The sequence below is a fragment of the Fusarium poae genome, assembly GCF_019609905.1.
Source record: "Fusarium poae strain DAOMC 252244 chromosome Unknown contig_1, whole genome shotgun sequence".
In the NCBI taxonomy this organism is placed as follows: Eukaryota; Fungi; Ascomycota; class Sordariomycetes; order Hypocreales; family Nectriaceae; genus Fusarium; species Fusarium poae.
In genome coordinates, this window is record NW_025408659.1 from 53,815 (window position 1) to 72,239 (window position 18,425).

Genomic DNA, 18,425 nt, shown 5'->3' on the forward strand with positions numbered 1-18,425 from the left:
GCAAAGGCGAGACGTCAGCGGGCAAACGTCAGCCTCCTTGTCACCATGTGCGTCGCCAGCGGCAACTGAGCCGGATGAGTTTGAACTATGGGAGCATGATCACGCTGCAGGCGATAAGCATGTGGAGGACCCGCGTCTTTACTGGCACAAGAGAAGGCAAAAATACCCTCGGCTATCACGCATGGCTCTAGATCTACACACTGTACTTCCCATGAGTGCTGAGGTCGAGCGTCTGTTTAGCGTCACCGGTCACATGGTGGTTCCTCTGCGCAACCGACTGCATGCCGATACTCTTTCACTCTGTCAGACCATCCGGAGCTGGTACCACGCTGGTGTGATCCAGGATCTTGATCCAATGTTGAAGTGGACGGGCAACATGATACCAGATGTCGAAGAATCTGAGGATTAACAGCTAGAGGCTTGGCTTGTCAGCAAATATGGGTGCAACACCTATCAACGGATACCAACATCTATCAATCAATGTCGTTTGTTTATCAACTTCTATCAATCAACCCACCTGTCATTACGTAATCATCTATTATCTATCAACGAGGTGTTATATTGATGCTCGTTGAATTGATCCGAACCCTGGCGAAGACCACAATGTTTACAGGCCGAACCCTCGTATACCGTAAGGTTTGGGTGAAGCGGCGAGCCGTTTGGTCGCAGTGGGAGTGTCTCTGGGTTTGGAAGGTTGAGAGAATAGATTAGAGGCTTCAAACCACGGAGGGCAGACTTAAGTATATGATGCTTGTCGCCTGGGTGACGTGGCGCGCGCGTAGGGTTAATGGCGAAGCCGCATTCGATACAGATTATTGCTGGCTCTGGCGAATTGCAGTACAAGCCGAGACTCTCGAGCTTTTGGAACCGACTCGGCGGCAATGTGACAATAGCATCAGTGTACGTCGCGAGGCCTGTCATATTGATAAAGTTGAGAAGGCAGCAAGAGGATCGGATACTCTCTATGAAGCCACATTTAGCCAAGAATAAAGAGAGACCTTGATTGCTGCTTCCTTCCTCCTAATCGATGCAACCGAAATTACTACATGCTGTAAAGTTTAAGAGCGCCGTCGTCTACATGGTTGGCACGGGCTTTTCATGGAAGAAACGCGGCGCATTTCGCGTTCTCGGTTTACAGGCCCCAGATGGAAATACGCCGCATTTCCAGAGGGGAAATTCGGGGTAAGAAAATGGAGATTCAGATTGGTGCAGAAGTGGAAATGCGGCGCATTTCTAGTCTACATTCTTGAGTAGGGTCAGGTTCGAGTGGGCGGTTCATTTTAACAGTCACTCATGGGGAAAGTCTGCTATAGTTACGAGCCCGTGACTAAATCGTGAAGAGTGGTTTGGTTGCAATGCATATCTACAAGATCCCGTGCGTGAGTACATCAAATATGATGTGCCACCGATTTCTCATGATCAGGTTGACGGGATTTATCGACTCCTTATTCTAGATGGCTTCACCGGGCATGGCGCCTTTGCTTCCAGAGAGTATTGTGCCAAATTCAACATCATAATCGCTCCTTTACCTCCTCATTCTGCAAATATCTCTATCACTCCCAACTGGTTGTTTCGCTTGAACAACTGGCATACTGAAGTAAGTAGGTGTCATGGCTTAACCCTTGAGTCTAGCCACTGACTTCGCTGACTGACCATCCATTCAGTCGAAGCTTTACCAAACGATCCAGCTCAGTAGAACCATCCTCCTGAACGCCATTTTCCTCCATATCTTGCAGCATTTTATCGATGTAGTCCCCTGCTGCAGAGAGGTGCAGAATATGGGCAATCGCACTGTGGATGGCGAGTAGGCGAGGCGAAGGAGGGTCTATACTTCGGGTTTCTGTGAGATGGAGTGTTCGAGTGACAGGGAGGAGGCCCCCCAAGAGCCCCGGTGGGAGGAAGGTGTTGATTCGATAGGTATGTGCTTGCTGGTCAATGGACTCGAAAAAGATTCGGAAGTCGCCGAACCACATATGCAGGCTATGTGTTAGGGTCATGGCATTGCGAGGTCGATCAATATCGGTGCCTTCAATTAGGAATGCAGCACCGCTGTCGAACATATTGAGAATCGCTAGTGCAGCTTCCTTGGAAGGGTCCTAGAGGAAAGTACTTAGCAAGGAGGGAGCTTTGTCAAGTGAGAGTTCATACTAATTGTAAGCTTGCGTTGACCTGTGTAAGTGAATGTGGCAGGATATGTGCCACCTCGAGAGCGTCAAAAGCTTCCCCTGCAAGAGAGATTCCATCGTCGTCCCGAGCCTCATCACCATATCTGCTCATGCGTTTAAATGCCTCGTTCTGGTCAAACCGGCGCGATATGACGCAACGATGGCGATCGCGGACCAGACAGGCACCGCGGAGAGCTGACACCCGTTCTGGCGTTCCGGCAAAATTTTGCCCTTCTGACTGGGTTCTTTGGACTGCGGAATGGGTTGCAGGCGAAGGTTGGGGGGTCTTCTTAGTAGAAGCCTTCACTGTGAGAGCAAAGATGGTTAGAGATAAACGGCAGACGAAGAAAAGTCAGAAGACCATACATGGCAAAAAGAAATTGTCAAACAGATACTCGGCGAAGTTGAACAGGGAAGTGCGGAGCTTGGCCTCCAGGTCTGCATCGCCCAAATCGATGGCCTCCTCCCCATCCATGGGAAGAGCCGCGGACTGGAAGAACGCACTCAGGAAGTTGCCCTTGGATTCTTCAGATCGCGCATATTCGTAGGTGAGGCGGACAAGTTTTATACGGTCGTATTCACCGTTGTTGCCGCTGCCAGAAGCATCGAAATGGTTGACTATCTGGTAGAATCGACGGCTGGCTGAGAGGCGTAGACCAGGTCCTAAGGGAGGCTGTGCAGAGAAATCAATGATGCTTTCGAGAGATGATTGGTGACGATGAAGAGCAGATGCAGGCGCCATCGCCGTGGCGTAGTGTTTGCGATGCGCAACAGTTTTGTAAAGGGGTTTCGTATTGTTAGTGGAAAAGTAATATGGTGAAATTGGGACGAGAAGTGGGGTGTCGTGATGTTTTGGGTAGGCGGTGAGGGAAGATAAGCGTGATATGATGGCAGAATTGCCCAAAATCATACGGGTTAGTTTTCACAGACCCCTGTCGAAAACCACACTGAGCGCGGAACAATCAATCAGCGCACGGACGAAAAGTGTGTAATTTAGTAAATTACACGCAGTCCTTTGTACAGTAGGGTCATATATCAGTAATGCGTGGAGGGTGCGGGTTGGGGCGGCGTCGTGTAAGTGTTGGCGAAAATGGCGGGCGGGTCCAATAACACGTTAAAAAATTCCCAGTAAATCAACCACGTGGATGAATAAAAAAAAAAGTTGATGAATCGATAGCTTTCGATGTAATGGATCTTTTTAAAAGACGCTGGAGGATTTTATTTATTGAGGGAAGAGTTTATAGTCAATTGAAAATAGAATTCGAGGTCGATTTGACGTCTGGTAGTCTTAATCCCTGATAAGTGGCGCTAGAAATGGGCGAATGAGAGGAATTATAAAATGAAAAGAACCTTGTCGAGCCTAGGAGGTAGCCAATACGATGCATTTTAAAATGGAAAGAACCCTGTCATGTCCTCATGAACGAATAAGAAAATGCTCTGGCTTGCTATACCCTGCATGATGTCCTTTGGTGGACGAGATTGTCAAGATCAACGGCAAGCTTGCTCATCGCAACCAAGTAAAGAGGATCCTCTTACTAACGTCAGAAGAATATAGATACAACTTGAAGAATTACCTTGATGTACTACTTGATGACTAACCTTAAAAGAACCTGACTTAAAGTAAATAATGACATTTATGTCTATGTTGAAGTCTTCTGTTATTTTGACCTACCCTAAGGTAATCAGTTATTCTATATCTCTTCTCTAGACCATCATCATCATCATCATCATCATCATCATCATCATCATCATCATCGCCCATTCGAGAGCATGACGAGTATCATGACCACAATTCTCCCTCGGATGGTCACAATGAAGTCTCCTCAGCTGAGGAATATTACGCGACCCAACCGGTAACTCCAATACCGTCGTCACCCAGTCTATTCCATCAAGATAATCATCCAGTTTTCGAGCTAGCAAGTCCCTCTTCACACGCGTCAGATACAAGAGGCTTATTCACGTCATCATCATCAGACGTAACGTCCACTAGCTCCGGCGACCCGGTTCTCGATGGTTTTCTCCGATCAATATACGAGCAAGAGACGGCAGGTGGCGCGGACTTCCTACGCGCACAGAGCGGCGTGTACGACAAAGTATTCCGGTCATTCTTTGCCCGTGAATGCGAGTGTAACTGTAATCAATTGACCTTGCTTATTAGCCCACTTTTATAAGCACAGCTGTACTGACATACAACCCTGTGTAGGTCCACGTTCATGCGAGGTTGCCGAGCCCGGACACACTCATACGCTCCAAGAAAGAACCGAATATATTCAGCGATCTCTTCCTCCATTGCCATCTGTCTTCGCCGGACTTGGTGCCCAGACACATGATGGGCATCGCGCCTCCTTCTCCCGCTGGGACAGTTTCCTCTCCGATCGACCACAAGAGCCACTTTCCTTCCGCAAGACACAAGCTTCCCTTTCACCGAAATCCGTGACTATCACGCGCCAGTGGGACGTTGATAGCATCTGGTTTGGGGCCAAAAGCCTTTCAGCCATCCGGTCTCCCAACCAGTTCCGCTTGTCGTTCTTCCCGCCACATAAGAGCAACATCTCCACCAACCAGGTCATTCAACCCCACGTTCTAGATCTGGCACATACACGGCATGCATCGATCGGGTCGTTCTCCACCGGTAATGTCCGCTTCAGTGTCTTCGTGTTTTTCCCTAATGGAAGTCACTCATCTGCACCGGCTTCTACGAATAGTCTTTCGCTAGACCGGTTCAGAGATTTGTATGACGATATCATCATACCGGCGGCCCACGAGTCATTACCAGACCATATCCAGCAGGAGATTCCCAGCTCATATGACCTTGTTTACGCAAAGTCGCGCGCCTACCAGGAGAGGCCGGGAGCTGGTCGCTGGGCTGCCGATGATGAGAGCCGGACCTTCCGCCTGGCTTATAGTGTCCCCGCCGAATGTCTGTCGCGGTTCTGGTCGTCAATCGTGCAGAAGGCGAACCTACACAGGATACAAACGAGGCGGGGAAAGACAATCGCTTATTATCAGAACCCCCGCCTACTTTTCCAAGCCCACGACCTGAAGAACGTATTTGCACAACCGAACCTTCAAGAGAGCCTGATTTTGTTCCGAGATGCTATCCTGGCTGGCCTTGACCCGGAACAACTTGATTTGCACTCCTGCTGGCTCGATGTGGGGATGCGTGACCATGTTAGCAGACAGCATCATCATGATGGCCAGGCACCATCGCAAAATGACCCGTACAGTCACCATGAGCCCTGGACACTGCTCTGGAAGAGTGCTTGCTGTCGTCACCTTCATAGACGGCTAGGTGATATAGCACCTAGGTACTATTCACAGGCGATTCATCATAAATCGGCCACCAAAATGGAGATTTTCGCTTAAACTTTTAGGCTGGATCGTCTGAGGTTCGATCGAGTAGCTAATTGGTTAAAAATAACCCCAACCCCACACTTGGGGTTAGCTAGCGTCAGCTTGGGGTTACGTGATGTCACAGGCTGGTCTCGCGGGGAACGCTTCAGGCGGAACGGGATCTATTGCTATGGATAGGCACTGCAGGCAGGTCAGGCTCTATTGACAAGACGTAGCTCGAGGAGCTACGTGAAGGTTCTGTCAGGCGGGGTCCCGTAAAAATGACTAAGCACAGTGCGTCTACCCCCTTCCTGCACGCCACAACAAGTGGAATTAGACAATTAAAGCCAGTGTTGCGAATAATATAAACAATACGTATATTGGCAATATGGAAGCCTCGCAATATTATTGTATTGCCAAGTGGTGCATATTGTATTAGGCCATATGACATTGGCCTATATTGTATTGTATTGCCAAGAACCCAATATATTGCCAGTATGACAATACATCCCATATATTGCACGTGATCTGGGTTATTCTACTGCGGCAGCTAAAGTACATCACCTTGAAGCTCTCGTATCCCAAACCATGACTTCAGGCACTCCAGAGCTTCAACTACATCACTACCAAGCCGATTTCGACGATCTGTAATGGTTATCTTGGCCCCGGAGAAGAGCCGCTCCGGCTCCGCAGACATTGCGGGAATTGACAGTATGTCCACCGCCATTTTACTCAAGTTTGGGTAGTTTTTCTGCTGTGTCTCCTCTAGCCACCATGCAAGGGCGCTTGTGAACCCGTAAACCCGTTCAGAGTTGCAATATCGTTCATATTCATCCGTGACGAGCGACGGCTGCACGTGCTTGTTCCTCCAGTTCAAGAACTCGTTCGTGGTCGTCGATGGGACCTCGCAGAGAGGAAGAGGTGATTCCACGGGTTTATAGTCATTCCACAGCGTCTCCATCAACTTCTTTGACGACTCAACCCACTCCTTTTTCCAGCTCTCCTGTATGTAGTGCCGTTTATGCGAAGGGTGGAGCACGATAGCGGCAACGTAGGCAGGCGATTCATCAGTGAGCCGGTAGTACTTGTCCAACTTGGCCCAGCCAGAGTTATACATGGGCGCCATTATCGGATCGTCAATATATGCCTCCTTCCCTGCTTCGAATTGTGCCAAAACGAAATCCATAGCCAAGAGGACGTTATCGAGCAGGCCGTGATAAACCTCACGTATAATGCCCCGAGCTGGTCAGGTTCGATCGAGTCTCCGGATTGATCGTTGAGTCGACGGCGTTTTCGGGGATTTTCTTCTGCCGCAACACGAGCTTGTTCGATAATAGTTCGTATAGTTGTAACTTTCGCTTTTCGCGGGGCTCCTTTTGGCAGGCCGTGACCGTCAGGAGGAGGGTCCATGAGATGTTTTGCAGGAGCTGCAGTACCCCCTGAAGAGGCATAGGTTTTGTCGCAATGTTTACAGCGCCACTCCTCCTTTCCGGTCCGCTGATTGTAGTATCTCGTCTCTACCTCCTCGTCTGGCATATGAGAGAAGACCCATGATGTTCTGGGCTTGGTAGAGGAGGTTGTGGAGACGGTGCGAGGTTGAGATGACAGGCACTTGGACTTTTGGCTTACGTCCAGATCATCCGATTGCTGGCTGGAAAACTCCAGAAGGTCGCCAGAAATTGACGACCCTCTTCGTTGTGACCATTGCGCAAAAGAGAGGCGTTGTTGAGGCATGGCAGTTAGATTTGTAAAGTTGAGTTCGACGAGTGATTTTCAAAAAAAACAAAAAACAAAAAAAAAAAAAGAAATGGGGGGAGCAGAGGCGAAGATGGCCCAACCCAACATGGTCTGCACTCCCTCACGCGTTTCTTTCATGCGTGATCGCGTGTTAGGTCTAATTGTCAACAAAGAAGTGCGTGGAAGTGAACGATGGCCAATAAAATGCCAGCTATCCCTGCTTCTTATATAGGGTAAGGCCGAGTTCTGCAGCTTTCACGGGGCTAATTCACCCAAGAATTAACAGCCCAATATAGATAATATATTGCCAATATGGACATCCTCATATTATATTGTCACAATATCGTAGACTTCATATCATATTATCACAATACCAGAAAAGGCATATTATATGGTATGTATTGCAATATACTACTTTATTGCCATATTATTCGCAACACTGATTAAAGCCGAATGCATGTTACAATTGTACTACAATACATCCCTCACTCTGCCCTTCGGCAGAATGACGAGCCTGCTGAGTCTCGCTGTCTTCCTCTATCCTTTTCCAGATCTCTTTGACGCCCCTCCTTCCATTTCTCATGGGGTCGCTCCCTACTTCTTTAAGTACCTGAGCCTCAATAAGATCGTTCCCATTGTTTGAGGATCACCGCTGAATGTCGTTCTTCGGTGAGCGCACTGTGGCCCAGCCTTCGCGTCCTGACGCGACGGCGTTAAAAAGCAAGACAGTGTGTTTTCATCGACTCGTAGGTTGAAATCAGGACTTGGCGCACTGTGCTTGGTCATTTTTACGGGACCCGTGAAATGAATAGAATCACGGGTACCCGTGAACCTATTGGCTCCCACCTGGTGCGCTATTTTATTTGGGTACCTAGGTGCCCATGTATTGGCCGCCCATATCCACGCCATATTCACAAATGTGTCGTGGAGTGTCGTGGATTTGAACCCTGCAATGCGGCATCTATGTAGAGGGATCAAACTACGGGAGCTTGACCTGGAGACTATGTCCCTGCATTACTTAGGTTAAATACAACCGGTGCTCTAATTTCCCTTTCTCGAGAGAGCCTTGACACGGCATCACCATCAGAAAAACCCATTTCGCTCAGCCCATCCAATTCATTAGCCTCTCGCAGAACTTCGGCCGGGGCTTCGACTTCAAATACAGCCTGTATGTCGCCGTGCGGTGAGAAGCCTGTGAACTTCCACATTCTCGACACTTTGGCTGCATCGGGTCCAAAGGTCCATAGGCGTCGGCGTTCATAGAAACCGACGCAAAACAATAGAGGCGCATTGACAAGTCGTACGAGAAAGACGTGAATCGAGTAGAACTCGAGTGGCGACAGGAATTGTTTGATAGGAAGCAGTATCAGAAGAGCAAAGAGATTGAACGGTGGCGGGTACGTAAATATAGCGTCGCTTTTCACGCCCTCAAATGTGAGGACGGTTTTTCGAAACTGGATCTCAACATCCTCAGATGTGACTATGGTACTGAAACGGTTGGTGAGGAGCGAGACAAGAATCGTGAGAAATAAAGTATTGCCGAGAAAGGCAAAGGTAATTGTCAGTGCCGGTCCTAAAATGACGTGAAACTGAACAGATTCCTTAATTCCTGTTCCATCCAGTCCGAACCAGATCCACAGCAGCCATTTGATGATGGTGAAGTCGTTTGGAATCGAGCCATCTCCTGGAGAAAGCCACTGCAGTGCCAACAGGAACCCAGTGAAACACCATATGGCGAGAAATGTGAGGATCAAAAACTCCTTCATCATGGCGTGGAGCGAAATAAAGACAATATGGTCTGGTAGAATGTTGAAGGCCAGTCTGGCCAGAAGGATTGGGGCTGCGAGACACAGTATATTATGTGCCAAGCCATTCTGCACGCTGCTTACATCCAGCTCATAGGCCCGAACTGTGATGTAAGTCATGAAGATGGCAGTGTATGAAAGGTCTAAGAATGACCATAAAGTCTGCGAATGTATCATCCATCCGTGTTCAATGATGGCAGCGAGTTCGTGAAGAACCCAGCCAGCAGAGTATAGAATGAAGACTACCTCATTGCCAGTCAGGTTTTCGGGATCTCGATACCGCATCGTGCAAACATAGAGAAAAGTGAGTATGATGTAGTGCACTAGCTCGATTATGTACCGGGTGCGCGGAACGGTGAGACGATGATGGTCAAGCAGCGGCGCCTTGCGCGGTTCGTACAGAGACACTGGAAGATACTCATAATGGTTGGGGAGAATATCAACGAACGAGAGAGGCGTGTAGACAATTTTTCCACGGTACACTGCATCTATAACACGTCTACACCCTGAAGAACTGGCAAAGGTCTTGCTCTCGGATATGATGGCGAGTTCGAGAGCAGTCAGCTTCCTCTCATGGCCGCCACGCTTCTGAATCGGCCATTGCGGATAGCGCCCGTACTGTTCGACTTCAGGCGGAGCACCATGGAAGGGGTCAAACCCTTGAACCAGGATCTTGGAAAGTAAGAGGAGACCGTCTAGACATGGATTATCGTCGTGAAAGTTGCGCAGGATCTTGATGGCCAACAGCTCGCATAATGTTGCGCGGGCTATGCTGGTGCTCTGGCCGATGACACTGGACTGTTCGCGTAGGAACTGTACTCGGTTTGCGAGGAGACAATAGACTAATTGTTGTCAGCATGCAGTGCGATACGTCCCAGCGATCGTCTTCAACAAGGATGGGAGCAACTCAATTCAATTCAACACAAGTCAACCCACATCAACATTTTGTCGAGGAGCCAATATGATATGGAGATTAGGCCAGGGGGCGAGATAAAATACACATATTATATTGGCTTCTCGACAAAATATTGATGTGGGTTGACTTATGTTGAATTGAATTGAGTTGCTCCCATCCTTGGTCTTCGAAAAGGGTATGGCGCACCAATGGAGTAGTTGTTCTCGTCGTACAGGCGATCTACCAATGGACGGACAATGAGATGATTGACTCGCGGACTCTTCAGCTGTTCCAGGGAATAGGGGTCGTCTAGCAAATAAGGTTAGAGGAGATATATTGGAGGACAGAGCGCAGGGATGCACCTATGCTTGCCAGTACCAATTTCCTTATCCTACAACAAGCATCCCGTCAGCACGTTGCATTAGGTCAATGTCAAGGATCAATACCGATGCAGGGTGACAAAGATGGAGGGTTGAGGCCATTCTCCCTCGCGCTCAGTATCTGTTTCTATCTCGAAACTTGCAGTCGCATCATTCAACAAAGTGCTCTCGTCTGGCTCATCTCGCTCCACGATGTTCCTGAAATTTGAGGATAGGCCATCCAGATCTTGGCTCATCTTACTCTCACACACAAAAAGATAGATTGAATACAGGTGATAGAGGAAAAGATGTAGCCACCAGGGACTGGCGTCTCACCACACGTTTTATTCACAGAGCGGGGTGGAGCACTCATCTTAGTCTGCTATGTGGATCGAAGCCCTTAGGTCGATGATGCTATGCTACAAGTACAGACCAGTTGACCCTAGGAACTATTAAGAGGCAATTGAACTTGGGGTTAGCTAGCGCCGACATGGAGTTAGCGCAACGCAGAATAAAAGGAGACGTCAATCGGCTGTTGTTATGATGCGCAGTCATGCCGGGTGCACTTGTGTGTAAAAATTCAATTGTTAATTATTGTTCTTCTATTCGAGAATCATCAAGTTCTTTCATACTTGAGTTATCCTTGAGTTCTCGAACCTTCTATGTATTATTAAACTTTGATCATGATGTGAGGGGTAACCTTGGTACTTCCAACAGCCTCTGGCTCGGTTGGTGACTCAAGACCTATGAATTTCCCACTAGAGATTGTTTGGCAAGTACTGAGAACTTGCAACCAGTTCCTCGGCTACATGTGCGACGTGTTCGTCCGACAGATGCACGTGGCGGAGGCTTGTTCCGATCACACGCAAATACAACTTTCACTCGGCCGTTTGGAGTTTTGAAAGATTTTCCCGTCGCGAATGCATAGTTAGCCTCTAGGCTTCGCCCAAGAGTTTATGGTTAGAAGAAGAGCCTCCCGAGAGTCGTATGTGCCCTCTGACGGGAGCACATCATTAGGGAATGCTGCTTGAGCCATGGAGGCAGCCCCTGATCTCTGCCGTTGTGTTGTTGCCTCGGTTGAATGCTGACATGATTTGCGCGTCCGGGCGCCTCTGTAGCGGGCGCCGGGTACCCGTGAAAATTTTGGAGCCACGGCTACCCGTGTCCCTATGGGGCCCCTATCCATGCCATATTCACAAATGTGTCGTGGAGTGTCGTGGATTTGAACCCTAGTCACTAGTCCTTCGATGTAAAAAAGGGCTGTAAAATTGGTCGACTCTTGTGGGCTAGGTAGTGTTCTTGACTCGAGAAACTTGCTACGTCGGGAGTACATCTCAAAGATAACCATGGTCCCTACACCAAATCCGAGGTCCTTATTTCTATCCAGCTTTGGAGCTCGATTCGGGAGCGATATCAAGAAAAAAAAAGAAACAAAAGCGGGTGTTATCCGTCCGTACTTTGACGATTGATGCTATACAAGCATTCTTCTTGCAACTGATAAGCCCCTCGCCAGAACTTGGAGACTTCTTTACTTCATGGAAAACACTTGTTTCGAATATGTCCTCGGGTAAAAGGGTTCGTACGCATGTGTAGCCAGGAATTGGAGACGAGGGACTGGGAGCTCTAGATCAACGTCAAGTATTCATAATTCATCGAAGCGAACGGAATAGCCCCTGAGCCTACAGAGATACAGTATTACAAGACTGTAGAATATATTCTATAACCAAAGCCATAAACAACAATAATTACTTCTATTTGTCGACCTCCTTTTCTTTCTTGGGGCTCAATCGCTTGATCTCTTCTGCCATTCGTTGTATTTCATTCTCCAGAAAATCATTTCGTTCCGCCAGCTCCTGAATCCACCGATCTCGATCTTCTTCATCTTTTAGTCTCTGAACTTCATCATACAAATAACTGAAATATATCTTGGCCGTCTTCTTGGCCTCAGTACCCGGATCTGTCGTGTCTCAAGAAGTCTTAGTGGCAGCACGAAGAGTTGGCGACAGGGGATGTTACAAACTTTTGGGATTATGGATACTCTCTGGCATATTGATAGATTTGTTAGCTTGCAAAGGATCCTGGCTATGTCCAGGGTCTGGGACAGGTTCTGAACTGTATGGGTACGATATTGTGTACTTTTTGTATTTACTCTTCTGCGTCGCTTCGTTTTTATGTCTCCTCGGATAGAAATGAACCCACATGACTTAATGCGTGCCATCTGGAACTCCACTGCGCTCTTCCTTGTGTGCCAGGCGGTCTAGGTCTCCCTAGCACAGGCTGGCGGTCCATTCCATTTCCATCCACGCAGCCTCTTGTAGAATGGATGGGCGTCCATGCAGGCCCACCGTAGATGGAATGGATGGAAATGGACGCTAAGAGTGGGCCTGTGGAATGGATGGACGTGGAAATGGAAATGCGTGGACGCTATAAAGGGACAGTACACGTGATCCTCCCACCTGTTGCCTCCCGGGCCTCCGCAAAGCTCATTTCAGCTAACACATCAGTCCCTGGCACCTTTAAATCCTCAAGAAGCTTCTCAGTGCTCTTAATATAGCCTCCGCAATGCCATGACCTCACCGTCTGTGTCATCCCGATCGTACTAGCGTCCAGCCTGGCACGATCGTCACGAACCATTCGACCACACGTTGAGAAGAGTCTCTCAACATCGGCAGACATAGGAAGGACAGAGAGCACATCGAGAGCCATCTGTGACAGACGTGGATACTCTTCCCGTCTCTCATACCAATAGCTAATAGGATCTAGGATATTCTGGTCGGACTTGTGGACGTCACGGAAACAATCGCTGTATTCGTCGCCAACAGCATGTGTAGAACTGCTAGCCGCGTCCTCGGCTTGTAACAAGGTAGTCATCGATGAAGGTGGTTGTAATAGAGTCGGCGCCTGACGAGATTCTTCACGATACTCGTCAAAGGGATTCCGATATATGCGCCGTTTCTTCGTGACCGGCTCGCCGCGTTCTCGACCTCGAGAGATAATTCGCGGCTCGTAGTGAGACCGGTATAGTTATTCTACAAGGGACTTTGCAGTTTGGATCCAGTCTAGACGGTCTGCCCACACGTCCTCGAAATATCCCCAACGATACGCTGGATGAAGTGCAATGGCGGCATAATAAACTGGCGTCTCGTCAAGCCGCGAGTAGTACTTGTCAAGCTTTTTCCAACAGAGGTTAATGTTAACCTTGAAGTGCTCGGGATCGGGATATCGATGGGCAGCAGCCTTATATACCTCCATTTTGCCAAGAAGATATTCATAGCCAAGCAGGGTATCCCACGGGCACCCATATGCCCCAATGTATCCTTCCTTCCGCTTGCGCTGCTGACCGTCGCCTTCGAGAGTAATCAAGACGTGCTCGAAGTGTTGAAGGACCTCGTTAAATAAGGAGATAATAGCCCAGTCCTTCTCCTCGAGTTTGTTCTCGTCCCTGAGGCAGAGCGGCATCTCGTTGCTTGACTTCTTTCCCCTCAATACCAACCCCTCCCACTCGCTCTTCTGCTCATACCAAAGGTCCTCGAGGAAGTCCTTTAGGAGAAGGGCACGCCGAATCATATAAAGAGTGGAAAGCCAACGGGTAACCACATCAATGATAACATCAAGAGGTTTTTTCGCTCGAACCACCGGATCGTCAGACTTGCTGTACACGGTAAGCTGAAGAGACCGGAGGAGATTGGTAAGCGAGTCCGAGCGGTGGATCCAGAAGATGAGGTTATGAAGTTTCCCAACTGGTCCTTTCCGTCTCCATAGCTCGTGGGACTTCGCGTCAAGGGCCTCGTTCCCTTGGATATCGTCCTCGAAGGCCTCGGAATTATGGCCAAAAAGAAGTGCTTTAACGGCGAGATTGAGGATATGGCCAAAGCAGCGCAATCGCCGAGTTTTACCCTCGAAACCGAGCGCCTTCCCAATTTCTTCCATCGCAGTGTCGTTATTGCTGGCGTTATCGAGTGTGAAATATCCTACCTTGTGGGTTATGCCGTAGCTTCGATGGACCTCGACCACGTGGGTGGCGATATTGTCACCAGAATGGCGATCGACAAGTTCAGGAAGGCCAAGCACAAGCTTTCCTGGCTGGCCAAGGGTATTGAGAAAGTAGCAGCAGATTCCATACAAAGCGTGGCGATTATTCGACCTCCAACCATCGAACGCAATATGAAGTAAGCCTGGAGCTGTCGCTAATACTCGCTTGATCTCAGCCTTGTTTTCCTCGTACACCTGAAGAATACGCCTGCGGACGGTATTGTGGGTAATATGCGCTTCGGTTGTCTTCACGAGTGGATTAAGATATTCGAAAGCGGCGCGGAGGTATGGATCTTCACTTTGTCGGAAAGAAGAGTTGCTGTTGATGATCCACGAGACTACCAAACGCTGGAAGTCTAGCCGATCAAAACGGCCAATGATCTGGTTTGCGATCTGCTGCTCTCGCGCGTCACGGGTATTCAACTTCATCATCTCGGCGATATTCCTCGATGGTGTCTTCTCCTTTGCTTTGCTAGGCGGCTTCCGTCTTCCGGAAGGGTCACAGACCTTGTGGTCATTCCAGAGATGAATCTCCGCGTTCTGCGTACCGCTCGAGGCCGCCGAATGAGGGTTTGGCCTGCGACTGTCAACACAGACCTTGCAAACCCATCGCCGCTTTGTATCGTCATCGCTCTTCTCGATATCGTAGCCGAATTGCCATATCCACGACGATGTAGACGCACAGCGTTGGGATTGCGTGTAGCCAGGGAAGTCTTTCCAAGGGAAGAGGTCCCACGAGTTCTTCTTATCCTCTTGGTCTGGCGGCTCGAGCACCATAGAGCTGATAATTGGGCTCTCAGCCATTCTACGCGGTACAGAATGCAGTTGCATGGAGATGCTCGAACGCGGCACCATGACGCGAAATGTGAAATGTCCACGACCCAATAGCTGTTATGTTCTGTTTAAAAATACCTTAATTTGTATGTGAAAATGCCTGGTATATAGGTACTTGAGATCTCTACCGACCATGGCCAAGTTGGTCTACCCTGAATTACAGGGTATTTTAGGGACTAGGCTAGGGAACCCCCTACCAGTCTATCCCCCTGCTTCCATTTCCACCTATCCATTCCACGGAACCCTGGCGTGGATGGATGGATTATGTAACGGCCAGCTCCATTGAATGGATGGAAATGGATGCACGGACCATCCATTTCCACGCCGTGGATACGTGGACGGTGGACGTGGAATGGATCGCCAGCCTGTGCACCCGGCATGACTGCGCAGCATGACTGCGCATCATAACAACAGCTACGGGGGAGAGGGAGAGAAGAAAGAGTGTGAAATTTGCAGGTACAGATCGTTAGCGATGATTGTTGCATATTTGCGGACTGCCTTTACTATTTCATTTACAAGATACCAATTGAATGTCTATTATGCTGTTCATAATATGGTTGGCAGTGTTATGTGAAAACAGGCAAGAGCTACAGCCCCGATTTATCCCGAACGGAGTCTATCCCAAAGAACACTCTTCAAAAGGACAAATCTCCCCTTTAGCATCGCCCTTGAGGTACATACAGAGCCTTTGTAGTTCAGATATAAGCTTTAAACATACAACCGAATGTGTGCCATAGGTGAAACTTACTCGGTGTACCAGCCCTCAAACCAGGATTTGCTCAGGGGAGAATTTACGTCCCGCTGATGGAGATAATTGTAGGTTTTTCCGAGTTATACCTTACATAATGGTGTCCATTTGTAAAAGTATTCACACTATAGCTGTCACCAGTCTCGTCCCAGAAGTGGTAATTGTAGTGCTCAGTGTTGACAAATTCGATGATATAGCTGTAATAAGTGCCGTTAAATCGTGCCACCCGACGCTCCGTGATAGCTGCCCGAGATTTCACTTCATCGGACGCTGGTTCCCAGTCGGCATCATAGGTAGGCACCCAATTGACAGTAATGTCAAATGGTTCGCGGGTCATCCTTGGTTGGATAAGAGAACCAGTCCTAGGCTGGATTGATGGTTGTTGCGGGCCGTCATAGGCAAACTGGTATTCCTTGCCGTGTGCACTATGAGCAGTATGCCATTCAAGGTTAGGAGGGGGTTCCATGACAGTCGGATAAAATCTAAGACTAATAGAAAGATTAGTATGTTACACAATAGTGGAATAGTACTTTACCTATTAGAACGTGTAATAGAAAAATGAAATTGTAAAAATAGTGTCACAGCCTGAGTCTGAGCCCGAATCTGAACCTGATCCTGGGGGCGCTATAGCTATATATATGAGAATGCACTGTAAGGTCAGGGACCTTACATCCTAGTCTTTTGCTGTATAGCGCAGCGGGTAAGGCCCTGAATGCATCCAGGGACCCTGGCCGTGACACATTATGCGGATTACAAGTTATAACTTATTATTCGCACCAATTATATAGGGACAGCTTATATATCACCCCATTATCACATTATGTGTAATTATCACCCCATTATGTACACATAGCTACATTACATACAGTGGCCGTGCAAAAATCCCGACACATTTCCCGCCCAACCCCGCACTTCGCGACAACAACAATACGACTCTACCTAGTTCAAATCGGCCCTCGGAAACCTAAAACCCAGCGCGTAGCGCTTCGCCATCTCGAATAAAATTCGCCGGTGGGACTCTCCGTCGTCACGTCAGCCAGCTAGCGTAGCTCTTCCACCCGGCCACTAGATATTTTTTGCCGGGACGGGCCGATCTAGACTAGAAGAATTCATATTGAGTGGTGGAGTATCATGGGCTGGCTGCTTATCTTGACTTTTCAGCTCGCCACTCTTCACTCTTGGCACCCGGTCCTGTCATAATTGACTGGTGCCAAGTGGCATATGCCTTGTAATCAAGCTTGTTGCCTTTCGTCGTCCTGCATGTCTTACTACCCCGCTATTATTCTGCTCACAGTATGCAGTTGTGCTGGTCGGATCGCTTTTCGAAAAACACAAAGTCGTTTTCGTCCAAACGGCCAAGGCAGCGGCAGGAGGGGCTGGCAATATAAGTTGTCCATCATCACGTCATGGAGCTAGCGTAGCTCTAATCGGCTGCTAGGCGATCTACACCGGGGCGGGCCGATTTAGACTAAAAAACATCTACTCGTTGGCTAGCCGGGAGGGGTGCCAACTAAGCAAGCTTAGTTGGCACCCCTCCCGGCTAGCCAACGAGTAATGTTAAAGCGTGGAGCAAGGTGGTTTGCTTGACTTTTCAGCTACCCCACTCTTCATTCTTGGCGTCTGGTTCGTATTCGAGCTTGTTCCCTGCCTCAGTCCTACGTGTCTCACTACCCAGCCTTTACTCCGCGCTCAATCAAAGACGGATTTAACACCTTTCAAGGCCAAGGAATCAAGGGTCGTACAGCATAATTCAGGGATGACTGTAGTGGACAGGGTAGCCGCGGCCCGTTTTGTTATCCATGGGGGTTGAAAATATGCAGCCGATTCCTTTTTCACCCAGGCACAATGCGCCCGCGCAACCAACAATCATATTTCGACGAATCATAATGTGACTACCCTTTTCTTAAGGCAAGGGAAAGAGACAATATGGATTACACATCTACCCCACGAAAGAAATTGCCACCAGAACCAGACGGGCTACCATTCGTCACGTTTGATGTTTACCTAGTATATGCGGTGTTCGCCACGCCCCCCACATATTGTCTCTTCTTACGCCTTACTTTTTGGCAATTGGATATGCTTCCGTTCGTGAAGGCCTGATTATGAGGATTGCGGATTTTTCAATTCGTAGTCATACCAATTCGCGATCCTCCCGACGGCTCAATTTCGTCGAATCATCGGCAGACTTTGCCGTCCAAGATTTGACGTTCTGGCTGTCGTGAGTAAACATGGAAAAATAAATTATCCCAAGTTGACTAACTAAACTATTTCAATTGTTGTTGCAACTGGACTTGACGTGCAGACAGTGTTCAGCAAAGCCTCGTGTTTGCAGACACGGGACAATGCTTACCTTACATACTGCAAATCCTAAGCATTTTCATCCTCTAATTTTCCACTTGATAGAATTATCACTCCTATAGCGTTTTGTTTTGAAAATTGGATATCTTTATTTCTCACAATTCGGAGTAGGCTGTACAATATAGGTACATGCTTTGATCAAGGACATGATGTATGGAC

General features: G+C 48.4%; 5 protein-coding genes across 5 annotated transcripts; 1 reads left to right on the forward strand and 4 right to left on the reverse strand.

Moving 5' to 3' along the window:
* Window positions 1-494: 494 nt before the first annotated feature.
* FPOAC1_012856 (uncharacterized protein) lies at window positions 495-921 on the reverse strand (the record flags this gene model as incomplete). The annotated part of the gene is made up of 2 exons (XM_044857199.1): window positions 495-498; window positions 551-921. The coding sequence occupies 2 exons, from the start codon at window positions 919-921 to the stop codon at window positions 495-497; spliced, it is 375 nt and encodes a 124-aa protein (XP_044701382.1).
* Window positions 922-1,628: 707 nt separating this feature from the next.
* Window positions 1,629-2,907, reverse strand: FPOAC1_012857 (uncharacterized protein; the record flags this gene model as incomplete). Its single annotated transcript, XM_044857200.1, has 3 exons — window positions 1,629-2,096; window positions 2,149-2,471; window positions 2,532-2,907. The coding sequence occupies 3 exons, from the start codon at window positions 2,905-2,907 to the stop codon at window positions 1,629-1,631; spliced, it is 1,167 nt and encodes a 388-aa protein (XP_044701383.1).
* Window positions 2,908-3,977: 1,070 nt separating this feature from the next.
* Window positions 3,978-5,457, forward strand: FPOAC1_012858 (uncharacterized protein; the record flags this gene model as incomplete). Its single annotated transcript, XM_044857201.1, has 4 exons — window positions 3,978-4,018; window positions 4,156-4,298; window positions 4,369-5,391; window positions 5,450-5,457. The coding sequence occupies 4 exons, from the start codon at window positions 3,978-3,980 to the stop codon at window positions 5,455-5,457; spliced, it is 1,215 nt and encodes a 404-aa protein (XP_044701384.1).
* A 2,779-nt stretch (window positions 5,458-8,236) lies between these two features.
* On the reverse strand, window positions 8,237-10,551 carry FPOAC1_012859 (uncharacterized protein; the record flags this gene model as incomplete). The annotated part of the gene is made up of 4 exons (XM_044857202.1): window positions 8,237-9,882; window positions 10,143-10,244; window positions 10,298-10,326; window positions 10,382-10,551. 4 exons carry the CDS (start codon window positions 10,549-10,551, stop codon window positions 8,237-8,239), a joined length of 1,947 nt encoding a protein of 648 aa, XP_044701385.1.
* A 1,494-nt stretch (window positions 10,552-12,045) lies between these two features.
* FPOAC1_012860 (uncharacterized protein) lies at window positions 12,046-12,342 on the reverse strand (the record flags this gene model as incomplete). The annotated part of the gene is made up of 2 exons (XM_044857203.1): window positions 12,046-12,260; window positions 12,315-12,342. 2 exons carry the CDS (start codon window positions 12,340-12,342, stop codon window positions 12,046-12,048), a joined length of 243 nt encoding a protein of 80 aa, XP_044701386.1.
* Window positions 12,343-18,425: the final 6,083 nt, after the last annotated feature.